General features: G+C 37.7%; 1 protein-coding gene and 1 pseudogene across 2 annotated transcripts in view; one reads left to right on the forward strand and one right to left on the reverse strand.

Annotated features, from left to right (window-relative positions):
- si:dkey-33m11.8 (trypsin-3) overlaps positions 1–17124 on the forward strand; it is a 29228-nt gene extending 12104 nt beyond the window's left edge. The window contains exons 1-6 of one of the 2 annotated variants that reach the window (XM_052568695.1): positions 13666–13712; positions 14532–14594; positions 14764–14914; positions 15057–15198; positions 16310–16564; positions 16696–17124. In XM_052568695.1, coding sequence (XP_052424655.1) covers positions 14543–14594; positions 14764–14914; positions 15057–15198; positions 16310–16564; positions 16696–16854 — 759 coding nt within the window. In that variant the 5' untranslated portion in view covers positions 13666–13712; positions 14532–14542 and the 3' untranslated portion in view covers positions 16855–17124. Of the gene's footprint in view, positions 1–13665; positions 13713–14531; positions 14595–14763; positions 14915–15056; positions 15199–16309; positions 16565–16695 lie in introns of those variants that run through there. The other variant, XM_052568694.1, reaches the window with a different exon arrangement.
- On the reverse strand, positions 4421–10496 carry LOC127967933 (trypsin-like; annotated as a pseudogene).
- Positions 17125–19478: the final 2354 nt, after the last annotated feature.

Below are 19478 nucleotides of genomic sequence, written 5' to 3' on the forward strand. Positions count from 1 at the left end.
GCAACACAGACTGAATGCTTATGTTGAGGCTTACAGATACATTGGTTCTCAGTCCTGAACTCAATCCTGAAGTACAGAAGTCTCTCTTATGTAATACACCTGCGTCGCCTTCGATTGCTCATTTGTAGAGGATCCAAGGCCTGAGCTGGGTAGACATGTGTGGATTTGACAAATAAATGAACTGTATGTGCATCGCATCACCTGTGATCATATATATCACTGTAGTGAAACCAGGGGTTTATCAGGAGTCAGAAAATCAGCAAATCAGAGACAGGCCTGATTCACAGTGTTTTTACACTTTAATCTACCACCAAAATACCAGCTAAGGACACAGTTAAAGGGTTAAGGCACACGATAGTGTAAATTAAATAAGCACTGACTCAGTTTAATAACATTGAGAGCCATCTACATTTTGTAAGACCTCATATCTTAGATGTAGCAAGAGCCCATGTGTTATTTTATTTAGTGATTTTATCCTTACTGCATGCTTTTTCAGTTAAAACCCGACCAAACAGAATAAGATATTAAAACATGCCTGTAAATCACAAAAGGAGGCAATATGGGATGTTTCCCCCCCTCTGTGTATAGGTTTTCATTTTGTAATATCAGAAACTGGAGTGATGCTGAACTCATACTGGCACAATCTGGATATACAGTATGAGCTGAGGGGGTTTGCTTCTCTGTCCAAGATTTGGAGAGCATAATCTGCACTAGACACAGTTATAACCTTTCCAGGATTGAGCAGCAGACACTGTCACTCGGCGGGATGAAAGCGAGATGCACTGCTTCCTCCCATCTGTGAATGAGACGCCATTTTGTTCCGTTCTATCTGATCTGAATAGCTGAAATGGGAAACGCACAGAGCCAGTCGAGCCTCGTCTCGGTTTGCTAGAAACCAGCCTGTTTTCTTTGAGAGAGAGGCCATCTTCAGAGAGTTTAATATTGGGAAGAATGACGAAGATGAGCTGAGCGTAGAGTAGCCAATGTCAGAATAGGAAAATGAGGGACAGTTGTGATGCTTTACATAAAATTAAGGGACGATATTTTCATGCATTTGTAATTTCTGTGTGTCTGCAGCGAAGCATGTGGTTTTCAGAAATAGTAAAATTTGTTTCGCTCAATCTGTTTATGTACAAATTCATGTCATACACGTTATACAAATAATTGGCCTGAGTAAATTGTACCTATATAGAATTGTGATAAATTTATACAGTACAGACCAAAAGTTTGGACACACCTTCTCATTCAAAGAGTTTTCTTTATTTTCATGACTATGAAAATTGTAGATCCACACTGAAGGCATCAAGGGCTATTTGACCAAGAAGGAGAGTGATGGGGTGCTGCGCCAGATGACCTGGCCTCCACAGTCACCGAACCTGAACCCAATCCAGATGGTTTAGGGGTGAGCTGGATCACAGACAGAAGGCAAAAGGGCCAACAAGTGCTAAGCATCTCTCGGGGAACTCCTTCAAGACTGTTGAAGACCATTTCAGGTGACTACCTCTTGAAGCTCATCAAGAGAAGCCAAGAGTGTGCAAAGCAGTAATCAAAGCAAAAGAAGAACCTAGAATATGACACATTTTCAGTTGTTTCACACTTTTTTGTTATGCATATAATTCCATATATAATTCCACATGTGTTAATTCATAGTTTTGATGCCTTCAGTGTGAATCTACAATTTTCATAGTCATGAAAATAAAGAAAACTCTTTGAATGAGAAGGTGTGTCCAAACTTTTGGTCTGTACTGTATATATTTTAGGAAAATATTAGTTATTATTATCGTATTGGACTAACAATTAACAACTTATCCAAATATTTGATAATTTTGTACTTTTGAGGGATTTTTTCCCCATGGCCATATTTGGTGAGACAACAGTGTTGAGAAAATGTACTTCTAAAAGTAATGCATTACAATATTGCATTATTCCCCCCCAAAGTAGTGTTACTTAGTTACGTTTTATGGAAAGTAATGTATTCCATTACGTTTGCATTACTTTTTCTCATCTAGACTGGGCTTGCTGGTTTGATTATATATAAATGACCCATTTCCACCAGTTGTAAACTTCACTAACCACACTAAATTACAAACAAATATTTTGTGGTACAGATAATACAATGAATCTTGGTCAACTCCTTGTCCTGGCACGTGAAATAAGCATTGTTCTTTAGTATTTACTTGTTTTTGTGTGGCTTGTTCATTCACAATGGCTTTCCCTGTGGGAACATGCTATTCTGCGATTTATTTCCCATGAAACTCTATTCAGAGATCCATCAGATTACTCCGTTACAGGCAAACATGTTTGCAGCCCTTCTCAAAAACATTATTATTCCCATATGACCTTTACTGTTGGTTGGTTTAACCTTTATGCTTAATGTTACCTATTGTTTTTAATTATGTAAGTAATGAATGATGCCCCAGATACATAAAAGTTATTCTTATCAAACTAAACTTGCATTCATATGGTGCATGCATAAACTGCTGCGAATCATTGTGTGTAGTTCTTGCGGCGATCATCTTACATGTGGTGTCATGTGCAGGCAGTGAAACCAGCAGCTCCTGAAACTGATGCCACCTTCAGAGAAGAAGAATTGCAGACACACCCAGTCCTATTAGCTGCGCAAAAACATCCATTGTTGCAAGAACGGTACAACGTCAAATCTTTTTATGGCTTCCCAGTCACAGCAGTTGAAATAAACAAAGGCAGATTTTCTACATTTAATATCCTTTGATGAAACCATTAAAGCAATTTAAAGGGAGACAGTTTATTATTACAACTATATGCATGACATCTAGTTGCTAACTGAGATTAAAACGTAGTCATCAGTCCTCACAACATCAATGTTTGACATTTTTGTTCATTTAACATGTATATTAACCACATAACTTAAGAGTTTGTAAGTGTATTGTATTTTTAAGAGGCCTTCACATTCATTTATGGGTGTTTGATGTTTTTTATTTGAGATGTTTTAGAATGATGTTTTCTATTTTAAGATGTAATTTTTTCCAGTGATGCAGTCTTGAGTGCCACATGATCTTTCAGAAATCATTCATATATGCTCATTTACTGCTCAAGATAGGTTTCTGATTATCAGTTTTGAAAATTTGGCTACTGGATGATATTTTTATAGAAACTTTTTTTTTTTTTTTTCAGTATACGTCTTTGCATTAACTTCTTTTGTAACTAAATGTGCATATCTTTTTTGTTGCTTTTGAAAAATTGAATGTCTCCTCACTAAAAAAAAAAAAAAAAAAAATATCTTGACCTTATTGAAAATCTTTCAAAGATGAGCCAGGGACCAGGGATTTAAATTTTTTATGAAAACGTAATATATAAATATATTTAAAATCCTATTAAAACAATTGACCATGCCTTTTCCACTGCTTTTCAAATTCCTTTTAGGTAACGAAATCAATCATGTTATGACAATCAATCATAAAAATTATAATTGCATGTTTTAAACTATGATAATATAAGCAAGCAGTGAAAAAAATGAACAATATAGTTCATACAGTATTGTGAGTAAACGATATAAATACGTTTTTTTTTTAAATTAAGACCAAAATTAACAAACCAAAAAAAAAAAAAACATTCATGAATTAGGTTTTCGGTCACACTTTATTTTAAGGTCCAATTCTCACTATTAACTAACCATTAACTATGACTTTTGCCTGGGTAGGATTATGGATGTCATGCATTATATGTACTTTATAAGCACTAATAAACAGCCAGTATGTTAATAATAGACATGCTAATGAGCAACTAGTTATTAGTGAGAATTGGACACTATATGTAAAATATAATATTCTATCACTGTGATTTCCACCACAGGATGATGTGAAATGAATCACAGAATCATTTAAAGCTGTGGTAGGGAACTTTTGACGCTCTAGCGGTTAATAAACAGAACTGCTTGCGTCTTGCGGAAGAACATCGTAGCCGGATCTACTTCTCTCTGTTTATGTCTATGAAGAATCACAAAGGTACTGTGTTACTCCGCCGCAGTACACCCGAAGCAATCTGAAATAGTCCGAATATAAACACTTATTATAGATGCACCCTAGTGATTCAAGACAAGCTAAAAACACGGTTTGGAAAATGGATTCATGGTGTTCTCGCTTATTATATAAATTTTTCTACAATTTGAACACAAACAAAGTTACGGACCGCAGCTCTGATTGGTTGATTTCTTACAGGGAGCGGTCCGTAACTGCAAATGGCAATAGGACCACTGGGAGGAGCCAGAGGAGCTTGATTTTTTCACAGATTATCTGTCTCATATTCTACTGTCAGGACATAATGACAGGTTTAACAAATATGTAAAAAATATATTTTTTTTACAAAAGTTACCTACTGCAGCTTTAAGATGTGGTGCAAATATTGAATATGGATGCAAGTATTGGAAAAAGCACAAAGAAATTTAATCTTCCCTTCTGAAAAGACCGGCTGACTTAAGGCATCGTGAATATGGGCCGTACATTGTCTGGTTATTCCGCCCGTGAAACCTGGACACGCTGTATAAACCCCTGGAATCCTAGAATCTCCACAGCCAACTCCCCAAAAGACCAGGCCATAAACACGTCCAACACACACCAGCGGCCCTCCGGAGGCTCCCTTGAGCACCAGAACTCCAACATCCTTATAGAGCATTTGAATTATGGGTAACGGAGAATGTCAGCTGGCCATTACTGCTAGTGTTTTTCCACTTTACCTTACACGCATCTTTTCCTCCTGTGCTGGACCCAGCGCAGATCATGTTTGTTGTGATGTTTCCGCTGAAGGAGTTACTGATGTTGCGCTTGGAGGTGGAGGTGATGGGGAGTTTGACAGTACGCAGGGTGGAGCCCCATTCAGAAACCCGGCACATCCTGCCCGCCAGCATCCCTGCGTTCTGTTTGGGGAGCGGGGTGAGGGACACACCTGTTCAGTTCTATGGGCACACTAAGCTGAAAGAACCCACATCCAGAGACAGGCACACAGTTCAGAATTGATATGAAAGCACAGCTTAAATCATATTGAACTCAATGTTAACTTACATTGTATAACGTAAGTAAACAAAAAATTATTTGGAGTAAATTTAGAAAGAAAATACCATTTCAGTCTTTCTACTTTATTTAATACAATGTGTTACTTGCTGTTTCATTGTAATCAGTGTTTTAGTGACTAATTTCAGACAGAAACTTTAAATTGAAGAAATGTGTTGAATAAATGATTCAATTATTCATTATCGAAGCATATTACATACTTTCTGAGTAGGTCCTTTTTTCGTCAAAGCAACTGAACAACATTCATTAGGAAAACAGTGACTCTAGTTCATGTTGGCCACTATTATTGTCACCCAATTATTGCATTGTCCTTCTCCCATGATAACAGCTCTGAGTTTCTCCTATAGTGCCTGATGAGTTTGGAGAACACTTGTCAAGAGAACAGAGACCATTCCTTCATACACAATCTCTCCAGATCCTTCAGATTCACAGCTCAATCCTGGTGCTTCTTCTCTTCAGTTCACCTCACTCGTTTTCTATAGGGTTCAGGTCAGAAGACTGAGGCAGCCATGGCAGAAGCTTCATTTTGTGCTCATTGACCCATTTTTGTGTATGTTTTGGATTATTGTCCTGATGGAAGATCCAATCACGGCCCATTATAAGACTTCTAACAGAGGTTGTGAGGTTTAGATTTTTTATCTGTTTGTATTTGATAGAATCCATGATGCCATGCATCTGAACAAGATGTCCAGGACCTCCAACACAAAAACAGGCCCACAACATTCAAGATCCAGTAGTATATTTAACCGTGGGGATGGGGTTATTTTATCCACTGTTTGCACCAAACCCGTCTGGAGGTAAAAACCTCTATTTTTAGCTTCATCTGACTATATAAGCCAGTACCATTTGAAGTTACAGTCATGTCTGACACTGAATATGCTGGAGATTGTGTTTGGATGAGCAGGAGGATTTTCTTGAAACTCTCCTGAACAACATTTGGTGATGTAGTGTCTGTTTAATATTTTTTAGGCTTTCTGACCCCAGGACTTATCTAATCTCTGCAATTCTCCAGCTGTGATACTTGGAGAGGCTTTGGCCTCCTTGTCACTGTGCATTAGGTAGATATAGATGATAGAAATGGGGATTTTTTCAATGCTTTATCCCTTTTCTTACAACCACTTTCTATTTTGTGAAGCTCAACAATCTTGTTCTGCACATCAGAACTATATTCCTTGGTTTTACATCTTGTGATGGAGGATATAATCCTGTGTAATAGGAAGTCATGGCTGGACAATTTCATGCTCCTAATCACCCTGGTGTGTTAAACATGTAAATACGAATGGCAATAGAATTTAGAGATATTTTACTCTTAGGAATTTCTAGGGGTGCCAATAATTGTGACCAACAAGCTTTGGAGAAAAACATTTATTTCATCATAAGATTTTCAGTCAGAGACCTCCAGTAATTTTTCTTATTTCTGGATGAATCAGTGATTTTGAACAAATCAGCTGAATTAATGATTAAATGATTCAAGACTTAGGCTGCAGCCAAAATCGCATAATTCGTTATTATACAGTAGGTGAAAAACAGCATGCGAGCCATAAGACCAAATTCATACCTATAGCAAATTCTACCCAGATGCAACACACCTTCATATCATATAGAATGTATTTTAAATGATCATGAAGTAACTACTTTTTCAAAAGAAGTACCTATTTAGAGAGTATGCTATTAATGCTGTATAATTTGAGTACTTGACTCTGACCGGTTGATCAAAAGGTTCAGAAAAGTTTTATTATGTAAGGAATCATAGCCAGTCTGTAATAGAAATTCCTACTGGATGATCAGGACGTAAGGTTTTGAAAATATTTTAATGTATTTATTTATTTTGTCTTTCAACGTTTTTCGCTATGCTGTACTTTATATTAGATTGTCATAATTGAAGCCATGAAGGCCATGATAGTTGACCAGATTGAAGCAGTACTTTCTTATTTACTCACTTGAGAATGATATAAGCACAAAGGTGCCATTTATGAGCATAATATCTACATCATTGGTGCTCCTGTTGTACTGAGGGAGGGTGCGGGATAAGTGACAGAGGCTTGGAGTAATGCTCTGTCCCCTCATGAGCACCTAAAGTATAGTCTCCAGACACCACCATCATCTGATCCATTCATAAAGACAAGCAAAAATACAGTAAAGACCCTCTGAAAAAAACATGGGATGATATTCTAACACATATGTAAGCAACAGTGAAGAAACAGATAGTTATATGCTTGATATCTGATTTCTTGTTTTTCACAGTGACACTTTTGTAGAGGACATGAATTGAATAACAGTATTTCTTCGCTGTTATTGCAGCCTCATCTGTGCCAAGCTGCAGATAAGCCAGCATTCATTAAGTCCCACATGGTGATGACGGGTCAAGGTTAGCGTGCGTCCTTAGTGCCTGTCTGCTTTTCTCTGGCTTTCGACTCGCCCACGGACTTGGCCATCAAGCCTGCCATACTGTACACCCTGTTAGTCTCACTAACAATCTGTTAGGCAGATCATTTATTTAAAGAAAAGTTGAAAAATCACTTACCGCGTATTGCAATGGGCAGCTGTAAGCACCCAGGACTTATGGACCAGAGATCTGCCACAGAAGTGCTGACCCTTCGAGCTCTGTAACAGTACAAAGTATTTGATTGAATTTGGCGAGGGGGTATATCCACCAACAATGCGCCCCTGAACAAAGTCCAGACCAGAAAAACATAAAAAACATTTCAGAACTCAAGTTACAGTAAAAGGACAAGGAATTAAACTTCTAATCTCAGAATACATGGCCTGATATTCAATTAAGGCTTCTTCTTGGTTACAAAGTTGTTAATGGTAGTATGCAGTAGTGGTTTATGATTTATGATATTTATGAACATTAAGAATGTTCACGATAAACAAAAGAAAAAGAAAAAAAAAGAAAAAATTCCAGTTGTTGATTAATGAGTTTAAATGTAATGACTCTAATAATGTTATTGGTATAACTAATAAGTAAAAACTATTAACATATTTCCTTTTTAAAAAATAAATACATTTTAGATTACATAAGTAACTTAAAATTTTATATAGCTGAAATGTACATAGGACAAAATTTTCTGATATTTTGAGGCTTATGTATTTATATATATATATTCTCTGCCATATCCTGTCCCAAACCCGGTTGAAAAAGGAAGAGGGTAAGGCAACCTCACCCAGCAAAAACCTTTTTGCTATGGAAACTACAGAAAGGAAAACAGCTTCACCCTGCAGAGGGAGGGAAGCAGGCCAGGTAACTGGACTAATGAAGGGTGAGGATAAAAGCCGAAGGGACGCCTCAGCCCGATTGCTGACTTCCTGATGCCAAAATGCCAAGTGCGAGTTGGAAACTGGAATGTACGAACATTGCATTAAGCTGGAGGGTTAGCACAGACCATGAGCGAGTTAAACAGATACTATCTGAGCTTACTCGGAATCACAGAGACAAGATGGATAAAGATGGGGAAACAAAAGCTGAGCAGTGGGGAAGTGATCATCTGGTCAGGTAGACAGGACGATGTTCACCAAGAAGGAGTGGCCTTACTCATCAACAAGAAGTACACCAATACTTTGCTGCAGTTGAACTCCATTAACGAACACCTGTTGTATATATATGAGTCTGAACTCAAAGTACAACACGCTGTCCACCCTAGTGGCCTACACCTCTACCGAAAATGGTGAAGAAGAAGAAAAGGACCAGTTCTACAGTGCATTACAGACAGCACAGGAGGACACCTTTGAAACACGAAATGTTCCTGTGCAATGTCCGAACTGATTGCACTGTATTTTATGCAACATGAAATGATTCCACTGTATTAAAATTCATTTTAAATGCCCTTTTAAATAATTTTCTACGTTTTTAAATTCCTTGTTTTATTTTTGTGATTATTATTACGTTTTTTATGATTATATTACTTTATTTTATGTAAAACACTTTCAATTACTATTGTGTCGAAATGTGCTATATAAAAACTCTTGCCTTGCCTTTTTGCAAATAAGAGAGTAAAACATAAGGTTTTAATCATTAAAATGATCCCACTCCGCTAACGCATTCAAAAAGATACTCCCCTAGCTTGACACAATCGGTCACGAGACACACAAGAGCCAGTGGCTGACATAAGTCTTCTTCTGGCGGCATTTTTGTTTGAATTCGCACAAAGAGAAGGTTAGCCAGCACACAGGAAGAGATTCACAGTAGACTGACTAGGCAATCACGTATATTGGTTGTAATAAATATTAGCATTTTATTTTTAAGTTTACTATAAAAATAATTGTATTTGTACTTAATACTAGGCCAGTGGTCTAACTAAATCAAGTGCAATAATATTATTACTATTATGAATTCATTTTTTAGAGTTATATTTAATGGGTCATGTTATATGCAGTGTTAACTTGGAGTTGGAGATTATTGACTTTTGTGAACAGAATGACCTAGTCATTGGTGGAACACTCTTTCAGCATAAAACCATTCACAAGCTTACTTGGACTTGCCACAGATCCTTCAGTGCATCTTACAGGACATCTGGGAGAAAGAGACAGCCCAGAGACCTGGAATAGTGGCACCATCATCAAGCTGCCAAAGAAGAGGGGACTTGGGGATCTTGGGGAATGCAAAAATTGGCGAGGCATCACCCTACTCTCTCTCTCACCAGTAAGTTCTTCAGCCATATCATACTGCAGCACATCATAGCAGTGATGGATTACATCCTTCAGCAAGAACAGGCTAGCTTCAAGGGAAGGATGGTCATGCATTGACCACATCTTCATTCTACACAACAATCCTAGAAATGGCCCATGAATGGAACAGCTCATTATTCCTCATGCGCATCGATTTTGAAAAGGCTTTTGACAGTCTGCATTGTGCATCTGGTATATTCTACATCATTATGGCATTTGTAAGAAACTGGTCAACGTCATCCAGTCACTATATGAGAGCTCTGAGTGTCCTTTTTTCCATAACAGTGAGCTGACAACCTTTTCCAGTAGAAAATGAAGTGAGACAAGGCTGCATCCTGTCTCCAGTCCTATTCTCCCTGGCCATTCACTGGCTGTTGTGTAATGTCACCCAAGGAAAACGTCAAGGCATCCAATGGAGCCTGACCTTGCTTCTGGTGGACTTGGATTACACTGATGACCTTGGAATGCTAGCTCACAAGCATCATGACATTCAGCAGAAGACAGAAGAACTCTGCAAAATAGCAAGTCGGACTAAAGGTCAACAGCAAGAAGACTTAAGTCATGAGGAAAAATGCCACAGTTAATATTAATGTCAACATAGATGGAACACCCTTGGAGAACATGTAGGAGTTTGTCTACCTGGGCAGTGAAATGACAGCAGTTGGTGACTGTGATGTTGAAGTGAATGCCAGAATCAGAAAGAGCAGCATGACCATGGCTAATGTGAGATTGAAAAGCAGGACTGAAGGTCAGCTGGACTATATCTACCAAATCCCTCAACATAGGTTAAGGAAATCACATCAACACTGTTCATCAGGTTTCCATAGTTCTGATTTCAGTATTCAAGGGGTGCTATGAATCAAACAGTGTTTGATTCAACTGAGCAAGTTAGGCCTTCAGCGGGGTTGCCCTCCCTGACCTTCCCATAACACATAATGTGTTCTTCCTGGATAAGCTTCAAAGCAATTGACATGTATTAAGACAAGTTAAAACATGTCTGGTAAGCCTTCCCAAATCTGCATTTAATAATTCATCAGTCCCTTGTAGTTGATGTGCGTCACTGGATGGTAAAATTGTGATGAAACGATGGGTTTGATGGAACCACAATTAATTATGTCTTGGCAAGATTGAGTTGAAGGTGATGGTCCTTCATCCAGAAAGAAATGTCTGTTAGACAAGCTGAGATGCAAATAGCTACCGTCGGATCATCAGGATGGAATGAGAGTAGGAGTTGAGTGTCATCAGCATAGCAGTGGTATGAAAAGCCATGTTTCTGAATGACAGAACCTAGCGATGCCATGTAGACAGAGAAGTGAAGTGGTCAAAGAACTGAGCCCTGAGGCACCCCAGTAGATTCAAGATTTTTTTTATTCGTCACATACACAATTATATGTAGCACATATAAGTTGTTAGATGTTGCGACTTGGACAACTCACCTCTCCAAGATACTTTGAAGGACCTATCTGATAGGTAAGACTTAAACCACTGGAGTGCGGTTCCTGAGATGCCCTTTGCCAGTAGGGTTGACAGGAGGATCTGGTGGTTAACCGTGTCAAAAGCATCGGACAGATCAAACAAGATAATTATTGAAGATTTGGATTCCACTCTTACCAGTCTTAGGGCTTCAACAATTGAGAGCAAGGCAGTCTCAGTTAAATGTCCACTTAGTAAGACAGATTGGTTGCTGTCAAGGAGGTTGTTCTGTGTGATAAAGGCAGAGACTTGGTTGAACACAGCTCGTTCAAGTGTTTTTGCAATGAAAGGAAGAAGGGAAACTGGTCTGTAGTTCTCTAAAAGAGATGGGTTGAGGGTGGGTTTCTTAAGTAGTGGAGTTATACGAGCCTAAATGTTGAGGGAAAAATACCAGTGTGGAGGGACATGTTAATGATGTGAGTGAGTGCAGGTACAACTGCAGGAGAAATGGCTTGAAGGATATGAGATGGAATGGGATAAAGAATATATAATTAGAACATAGATTATTAAAACTTTATAGTTTTAATTTGTGTTAAGTTACCATCCTTAGTGTAAATGGCCGTTAGATACAACTGAAATTCTGGATGCTAAGTTTTCAGTTATAACTCATTTGATTGTTCATAGTTTATAAGAGCCAAGTCTTGGAAACCGTGCAGAGATGTTTGCTAGCATTCATAGCTTTTGTTGGGGTGTACATACAGAATTCTATCCCCTTTCCTCAAGCCTGATCCAAAATATATTATGGTGATATCGTGTTCTAACAAATCAAAAGAGCAATTCTTAATAAGTTAGTGCTATGCTAAGCTAGCAGGCTAAGCTCTAGTCCACTTCGAGTGTAACTAAACGAACCAATGCACATTGGCATGCATGACTGCATCCAGCTCTGAACATGGTGCGAGTATAATTAGGCAGGTGTAATGCATACCAGCTTTTGCTTTGGAGTCGAGTGATCACATTGTTTTGCTACTGAATATTCTGATGAGAGAAGAAGACTGAACAAGTTCAGCATGCTCTTTGGAGCTCTAGCTGTTGGCTGTACGGTGCTTCAGCGGTGGTGGTTTCTCATGTCAAGTGGGATGCAGCCTGAACTACCCTGTTTGTGTGGCCATCTCCTCTGTGCACTTCAGCACGCTAAAAGAGCTTTCCCCCCTAAAAGAGCATTCATGGGTGCGTCTTTGGTCATTACCTGGTGTCGGGTGATGGTCACGATCGCTGCCTAACATGTCTGGGCATTAAGCACGCTGAGGTGGCGTTCTTGGATAAGTCATGTTTTCTCTGCGAGAAGATGACCATTGCCTTCTTTGCCTGTGCCTCGATCTAGTTCTTGTCATGGTGGCAGTCAGGCAGGGGCTACTTAACAGAGTAGCTTGGGAGGTCTGAGGATAACAGTGATGGCAAACCCTCCAGGGAACCAACCCTAGGAGAACCAACCCTTCTTGCACTCCGCAACCAGTAACATGTTGGGCCCTCTACAAGGAGCATACCAACAGTATCCATCGGCACTCCTCCCTATGAGTGGATGTCAATCGCTGCATCGGAGGGCGAGTCGGAGCTTTCTGGAGAGGAAGATTTGACTGGGCTGCTGGCCTCCAGGACTGTAGCAATGCCTGAATTGGATCCAGAAATGACGGCTATGCTTTTCCAGGCAGCCGTGAGTGTAAGGCTCAAGTGGAGAAGTCCACCATGTCCCGAGCCCTCAATGTTGGATGATTGGTCCTTCAGCGTGGCCCACGCTGGTTTTCTCTGTTGTATCCCACATGAGCATTTTGTTTCAGAAATACACACAATATTTCTGTAACTGCCCAACCCAAGGGAAAGATAATCACAACAACATTCTCTGGGTGGACTCCCTGAACAGATTATAGTTACATACAATAAAGACAATGTAGCACCAATAATAAGAATTTCATTTTTGGTATCTCATTTGATTTTCAAACAATGAGAGGAGAGAAATTGACATTATTTTTCTAAACAAATCTCACAAGGTTCTATGAGAATACAGATTCATTACATTCAAGGTGGGACTTAAGATAAATGGCAAACTCATCCTTCTAGGTGGAGCTCTCCCCTGAGGATATAGACGTGTATTTATACAGTCAAGCAATATTGGAAAGACCTTGTTCGCAGCTGCTTTGGTTACCACCACCATATTGCCCTTTCCACCCAGTTTCACTGTCACCCGATATCCTATTCTCTGACAAACTGTTTTTTCAAATGAAATCGTCTATAGATATTTGATTTCTCCTTGGAGAGCAGCTCACTGTGTGTGGATCAAATGCAAGGTCTTAGACTTGATAGCTTCAAACAAGAGGAGTCGATCATAGATATTCAGAGCTTTTGGGTCAGCCCAAGTCCTGGCGTGTTATTGTTTTTGTTCCTGCGAATAGTTAGTGTACAAACAAGACCATAAAACCTAAGGGACAGATGTGGTTACACTATATAAGCTAAGACAATATCACAGCTAAGTTACTGTTGGTGGAAGTAAGTGGAATTTAGCTGCTCAGGATTAAGCTTTCGATGCTCAGGGTGAGTTTTTATGCTGTCCATTTATGTTTTGAGCAGAAAAAGTTATATATTATCATATTATACAGCTTTGTGAAGCATAAGAAACCGCTTATGCATATGAGCTTTCTTACGCTTCCCAAAGCTGTATTTATCTGATCAAAAATAAAGTAAAAACAGCAATATTGTGAAGTATTATTACTTTTATTAATTTTAAATGTCTGCTTTCTATATGAATATATTGTAAAATGTAATGTATTCCCGTGATGCAAAGCTGAATTTACAGCATCATTACTCTAGTCTTCAGTGTCACATGATCCTTCAGAAATCTTTCTAATATGTTTTTTTGCTGCTAAAAAAAAAAAATTCAGCTGTTGAAAACACTTAAATTGATTCATATTTTTGTGGAAACCTTACTTTCTGTGTCTTGTATTTATTATTATTATTTTTTACATTATTTCTCAGGATTCTTTGATGAACATTTATTTGTATATATATATATATATATATATATATATATATATATATATATAGCGTTCCTGTAGCTCAATTGGTAGAGCATCGCATTATTAAGCACAAGGTCGGGGGTTCAATTCCCGAGAACACATGATAGGTAAAAATTGATGGCCTGAAGTCACTTTGGATAAAAGAGTCTGCTAAATGCATATGGAGAGGTTATGCATATATATATATATATATACGGTTGTTGGAAATTTGCTGTGACATTCATTCAATATCTCAAGAAAAAAAAAAAGACCATGTATTATGTAAAATGTGATGTCTTTTCTTAACCACAGCTTTTTGTATTTGTTTCTTTACCTCTAAACCTCCTCTGTGTTTTAGACCCCTCAAACATGAAGAAATGCCTTGAATACACCTTGCTCCTCATCATCTCTTCGCTTCACGGTAAAGCACTGCATTACATGTTACTAGCAGCGGTGCTATCTAAAAATAATGCAGATGTAACCAGAAGTTGCTTTCTGTGCATACATTATTGAAATCCGTTGGTGAGCACAAGCGGCTGGTGTTTTAATGTGATTCTAGCACATACAAGGCTTTGCTTTAACATTCACAGGCTCACTGCAGCAGAGAATCATTGGAGGACAGGAGGTTGGGCCCTACTCAATAAAGTACCAGGCCTCTATCCAGTACAACAACTTCCATTACTGCGGAGGAACGCTCATACACCGGCAGTGGGTGGTTACAGCCGCCCACTGCTGGAGACCGTGAGTATTTCAGTCAGAATTCACCTTCATTGACAAGCAACTGAACACGCCAAGCATGCTACAGTATTTGAGGTAGGCCAAATCTTTACTCTGACTGTACTGATGTGATAATATTGGGTTCTGCTGTCTAATCTGTTCGCAGGAGCTATTTAATCAAAGTGGTTTTGAGTGAGCATAACCTCTCCATTAAAGAGGGTCTTGAGCAGGTGTTCGGTGTGTCCAGAGCTCTGGTGCATTACATGTACAATTACAGGACATTTGATAGTGACATTATGCTCTTGAAAGTAAGTTCATCAAGCATGATATATACAAATATTGCACACATGGTAATAATCTGAGTTTATGTATCCTTGTATCCTAGTTAGGAAGTAGCAAACATATGTGACCCTTGACCACAAAACCAGCCATAAGGGTATTTTTTTTTTTGAAATTATGATTTTTACATCATCTGAAAGCTGAATAAATAAGCTTTCCACTTATGTTAGGATAGGACAATATTTGGCCGAGATACAGCTGTTTGGAAATCTGGAATCTGAGGATGAAAAAAAGAAAAAAAAAAAAAGAAAAAAGAAATTGAGAAAATTGCCTTTAAAGTTGTCCAAATTGAGTCCTTAGCAATGCATATTACTAATCAAAAAAGTTTTGATATATTTACGGTAGGACATTTACAAAATATCTTCTTGGAACATGATCTTTACTTAATATCCTAATGTTTTTTGGCATAATTCTTTTTTTTTTTTTTTTTTTTTTGACCCATACAATGTATTGTTGCTCCAGGGTCACATATAGTAACAAACTGAACTACTATTTCCTTTCAAGTAAATAATCACTTTTTATTTTATTTTTTTAAAATACATAATTATTGGAGAATGTTTTACTATGAAGAAAATAGTATTTCAGTAATATAGAAATGAAAATAAAACGTTCATAAAATGGTCATAAATAAAGGATTTTTTTTCTTTAGTTTGCTATATGCATATATATGATAATATCAAGTAACAAACTGATTTTTAAAATGTAAATTAATAGAGTGAAAAATCTTATTGTGAAATATTATTAAAATAATATTTCACAATATTTTTGGAATATTGTAATATATTTTAAAATGTTATTTACTCCTGTAATATATTATAAAATGTGTAATATGTGTAATGTAAAATATTATACAATTTCAAAATTTTGTTCCTGTGAACAAAGCTGAATTTTCAGCATCATTACCCCAGTCTCCAGTGTCACGATTCTTTAGAAATCAATGCAATATGCTAATTTGCTGCTAAAGAAACATTTCTGAATATTATCAAAGTTGAATTATCAATAGTATATAATATTATCAACAGTTAAAAATGCAATTGATAATATTTTTCATTTTAATTCATTGTTGGATTTGTGCATTAGCTGGAAAAGCCTGTAGAGTTCAATGCCAACATTCAGCCAGCTGTGCTGCCAATCTCACCCGCTCCCTTACAAGGGGGCACAGTTTGCACGGTGAGCGGCTGGGGCGTCACTCAGGTCTACAGTTATTACCTGTCCCCTGTCCTGCGTGCTGTGGATGTCCAGATCATCCCTCAGTGTCAATACTACTACTACTACAGAATCACAGACAACATGGTGTGCGCCGGCTCCCCACTGGGCGGCAAAGACTCCTGTCAGGTGAATCCGAGAAGCAGGGTTTTATTCTGAAACTCAAAACACAGAGAGGATAAGAGACATTATATTTATAATTAAGCTGACGCATCATAGAACACTTAGCACTGTGTGATCCTGTGTTTGTTTGGCTGCAGGGCGACTCTGGTGGGCCTCTCGTCTGTAACGGTTATTTTGAGGGGATCGTGTCCTGGGGCATCAGTTGTGCCAACCAGTATTTCCCAGGAGTCTACACCAAAGTCAGCAACTACGTCTCTTGGATCAACTGGATAATCGAGAACGACAACACCAGCTAGAATGTTCCTTTTCTAAAGGTTATTGAACTGCCACACCATAGAAATGACACCCGATGGTCAAAACGACCCAGTATACTGAGTACGGCAGTCAGTGTCTGTTAGAAAAGATAAATTGTTTTATTCTTATACGTTCTCAAAGAAGGATGCTCAATTTATGAATGAAAGAAAGAGCAGCGGGTTATTGTCTTAATTTTACACCAGTAAAAACATCAGTTTAACCACAAAGTCTAGTACAAATGTCTAAACATTCTTAAATCAAGATACAGTTACTTGAAGCAAAATTACTTAAGATGTAAATTCTTGTTTTCTAGGAAAAATAAATGTATTTTGTTTGTTTCTGAAATTTTTATACTTTTTTCAGCAAACAAGATTAAATATCTTAAGTCATTTTGCTTCCTATAGCTGTATCTTTATTAGAAAATGTTTCGATGTTTGTATTAGAATTTATGGTCAAATTGATGTTTGTACTGGGGTCAAATCAAATTCCAACAAACTTAAATGGTCATCTTGATTTAAAATCATTATAACACATTAATAAATAAAATATTTTCCCCAGCTTATTACCGCTGTTGGCATATTTATCTTCAGCTGTCTTTTGTGAAAAGGAAATGCTTTTTCATCATTATTCCATTGGGAATGCCACTGTAATGTAGTCAGTGACCTTTATACCTCATCCTCCTCACTGTCTCTCAGTGTGGCTAAGGGAAAGGTTACTGTGTTGTCTCTGACTGGAAATTACATAACCTTGCAGCATGACAGAATCACACACATCAAACACAGAACGTCAGGGAGGTGGGAGATCTGGGAAAAGGGGATTGGATGCCGGTTCTGGGAAAACAAAGTCACAGGCAAGTCTGTTAAGACACAGAACACACAATACACATATGGCACAGCAACATAGGAGTTCAAAAGATTAGATGTAAGCTTATTAATGGGTTGAATGAACACTCTTTGGAATGAAAGAATTGATTCGGAAATCCCTTGAGGCCAGAAAATTTGCCTACTGCCCCTACAGCAATTTCCGAGTCGGGCGGCACTTCTGACACAAGACAGGAAGGTTTTCACAGGTAATGCACTGTAAAAGTGCCAATTTCAGTCAGTTCCCAGTGCTGGTTAGGTAAAAAAACATCAACTGCTGTAACGAGTGTTTATGAACTCAGGACTGATGAATAATATATGAAGGCTGAAATCTGTGTGCTCAATTTTTGCCACTCTGAGAGCAAAGATGTTGGCAAATTCACATGAAAGCTTGCTAAACCATTGCATGCCAACAGAAGGAAGACTAATAGCAGGTAAAACCTCTGACACGTAAATGAGACTCAACACACACACTTTACTCAGCTCTTCAGTCTCGTGAAATTCTTTGGTCAGATATTGCCTGATCTTTGCCGTCTTAATTGGCAATGGTGTATTTCAATCCAGTCATCTGAGTAACTGAAACCGGTGCTATTTTCACGTCACTAGTATCATACAAAGTTATCACACGGCAGATTCTCCCTCTCTTTTCATTCAAACATCTTGCACCTTGACTATCGACTGTGGTAAAAATGCACTCAGATGACTTCAACATTAATAGACAATTACTAAAATATTGTTGCAATGTTCATCTTATTGCTAGACCAATAGTTTTGCACATTTTATTGAATTATTTTCTGTTAGTGGAAGCTTTAAGATAATATACAAGTAAAATTATATTTAAAGGTGCTGTATGTAGGATTGACACTGAGTGGTTGAACTAGGTACTGCAGTCCAAATTCTAAATATTGGAGAGGGTTTTTTCACGCGGCCTCTGCTCCTCAGACTTGACGCACAAGCAGGTTGCCAGACTGATGACACGAACAGGAACAAGTGCACTTGACGATGAATTAAATGAAATATGCTGTGTTTTCCTCCAACTGGCAACCTGAAGTGCCGAAATACAATTGGGTAAACTGGGAGTGGGCAGTTCACAAACCAAAACAGAGACCGACATTCTGGCCCAGAACACACATTTTCAAAGAAGATAAACTGACTGTAGCATTGTTTTTCAGATAAACAAGTATGTTAAGTTAACATGTTTCTTAAATATCTGCAAACCATTTTATGGTATTTTTATGCTTTAATAGAGTCACCATCTTACATACAGCACCTTTAATGTCATGTCTACGTCTGGGGTTCTTATGATTTTTTGTGTGACAATATGGAGCCCCTAAAGCCTGACGGTGAAATTTAACATTGAGTTCTAAAGCTAATTAGGTTAAGCAGAACTCAATATAAATAAGTTACTATAAATTATTTTAATCTATTATTACCATAGAGTCTATGATTATTACATCTAAATGGCTGAGCACAAAATATTGAAAAGATATATGAGCTTATTTCAAGAATTAATGTTGAAATGTTTTTCGAGAAGTCACGTTTGTATAACGTGGAACTATAGGTTATTATGCTTTTCATAAATTACATAGTCTAACTTAACATAATATATTACCTTTTCTTAACTAATTATATAACTAAACGATAATATAATAAATATATACATGTATCTCATATTAAGCATAGACTAATCATTTTAAAGTAATTAATTTTACTCTAGACAAAATATTATATGGTTGTTTTTCAAAAACTGCATCACATCAGGACTA

This window comes from Carassius gibelio, chromosome B11 (assembly GCF_023724105.1).
Source record: "Carassius gibelio isolate Cgi1373 ecotype wild population from Czech Republic chromosome B11, carGib1.2-hapl.c, whole genome shotgun sequence".
In the NCBI taxonomy this organism is placed as follows: Eukaryota; Metazoa; Chordata; class Actinopteri; order Cypriniformes; family Cyprinidae; genus Carassius; species Carassius gibelio.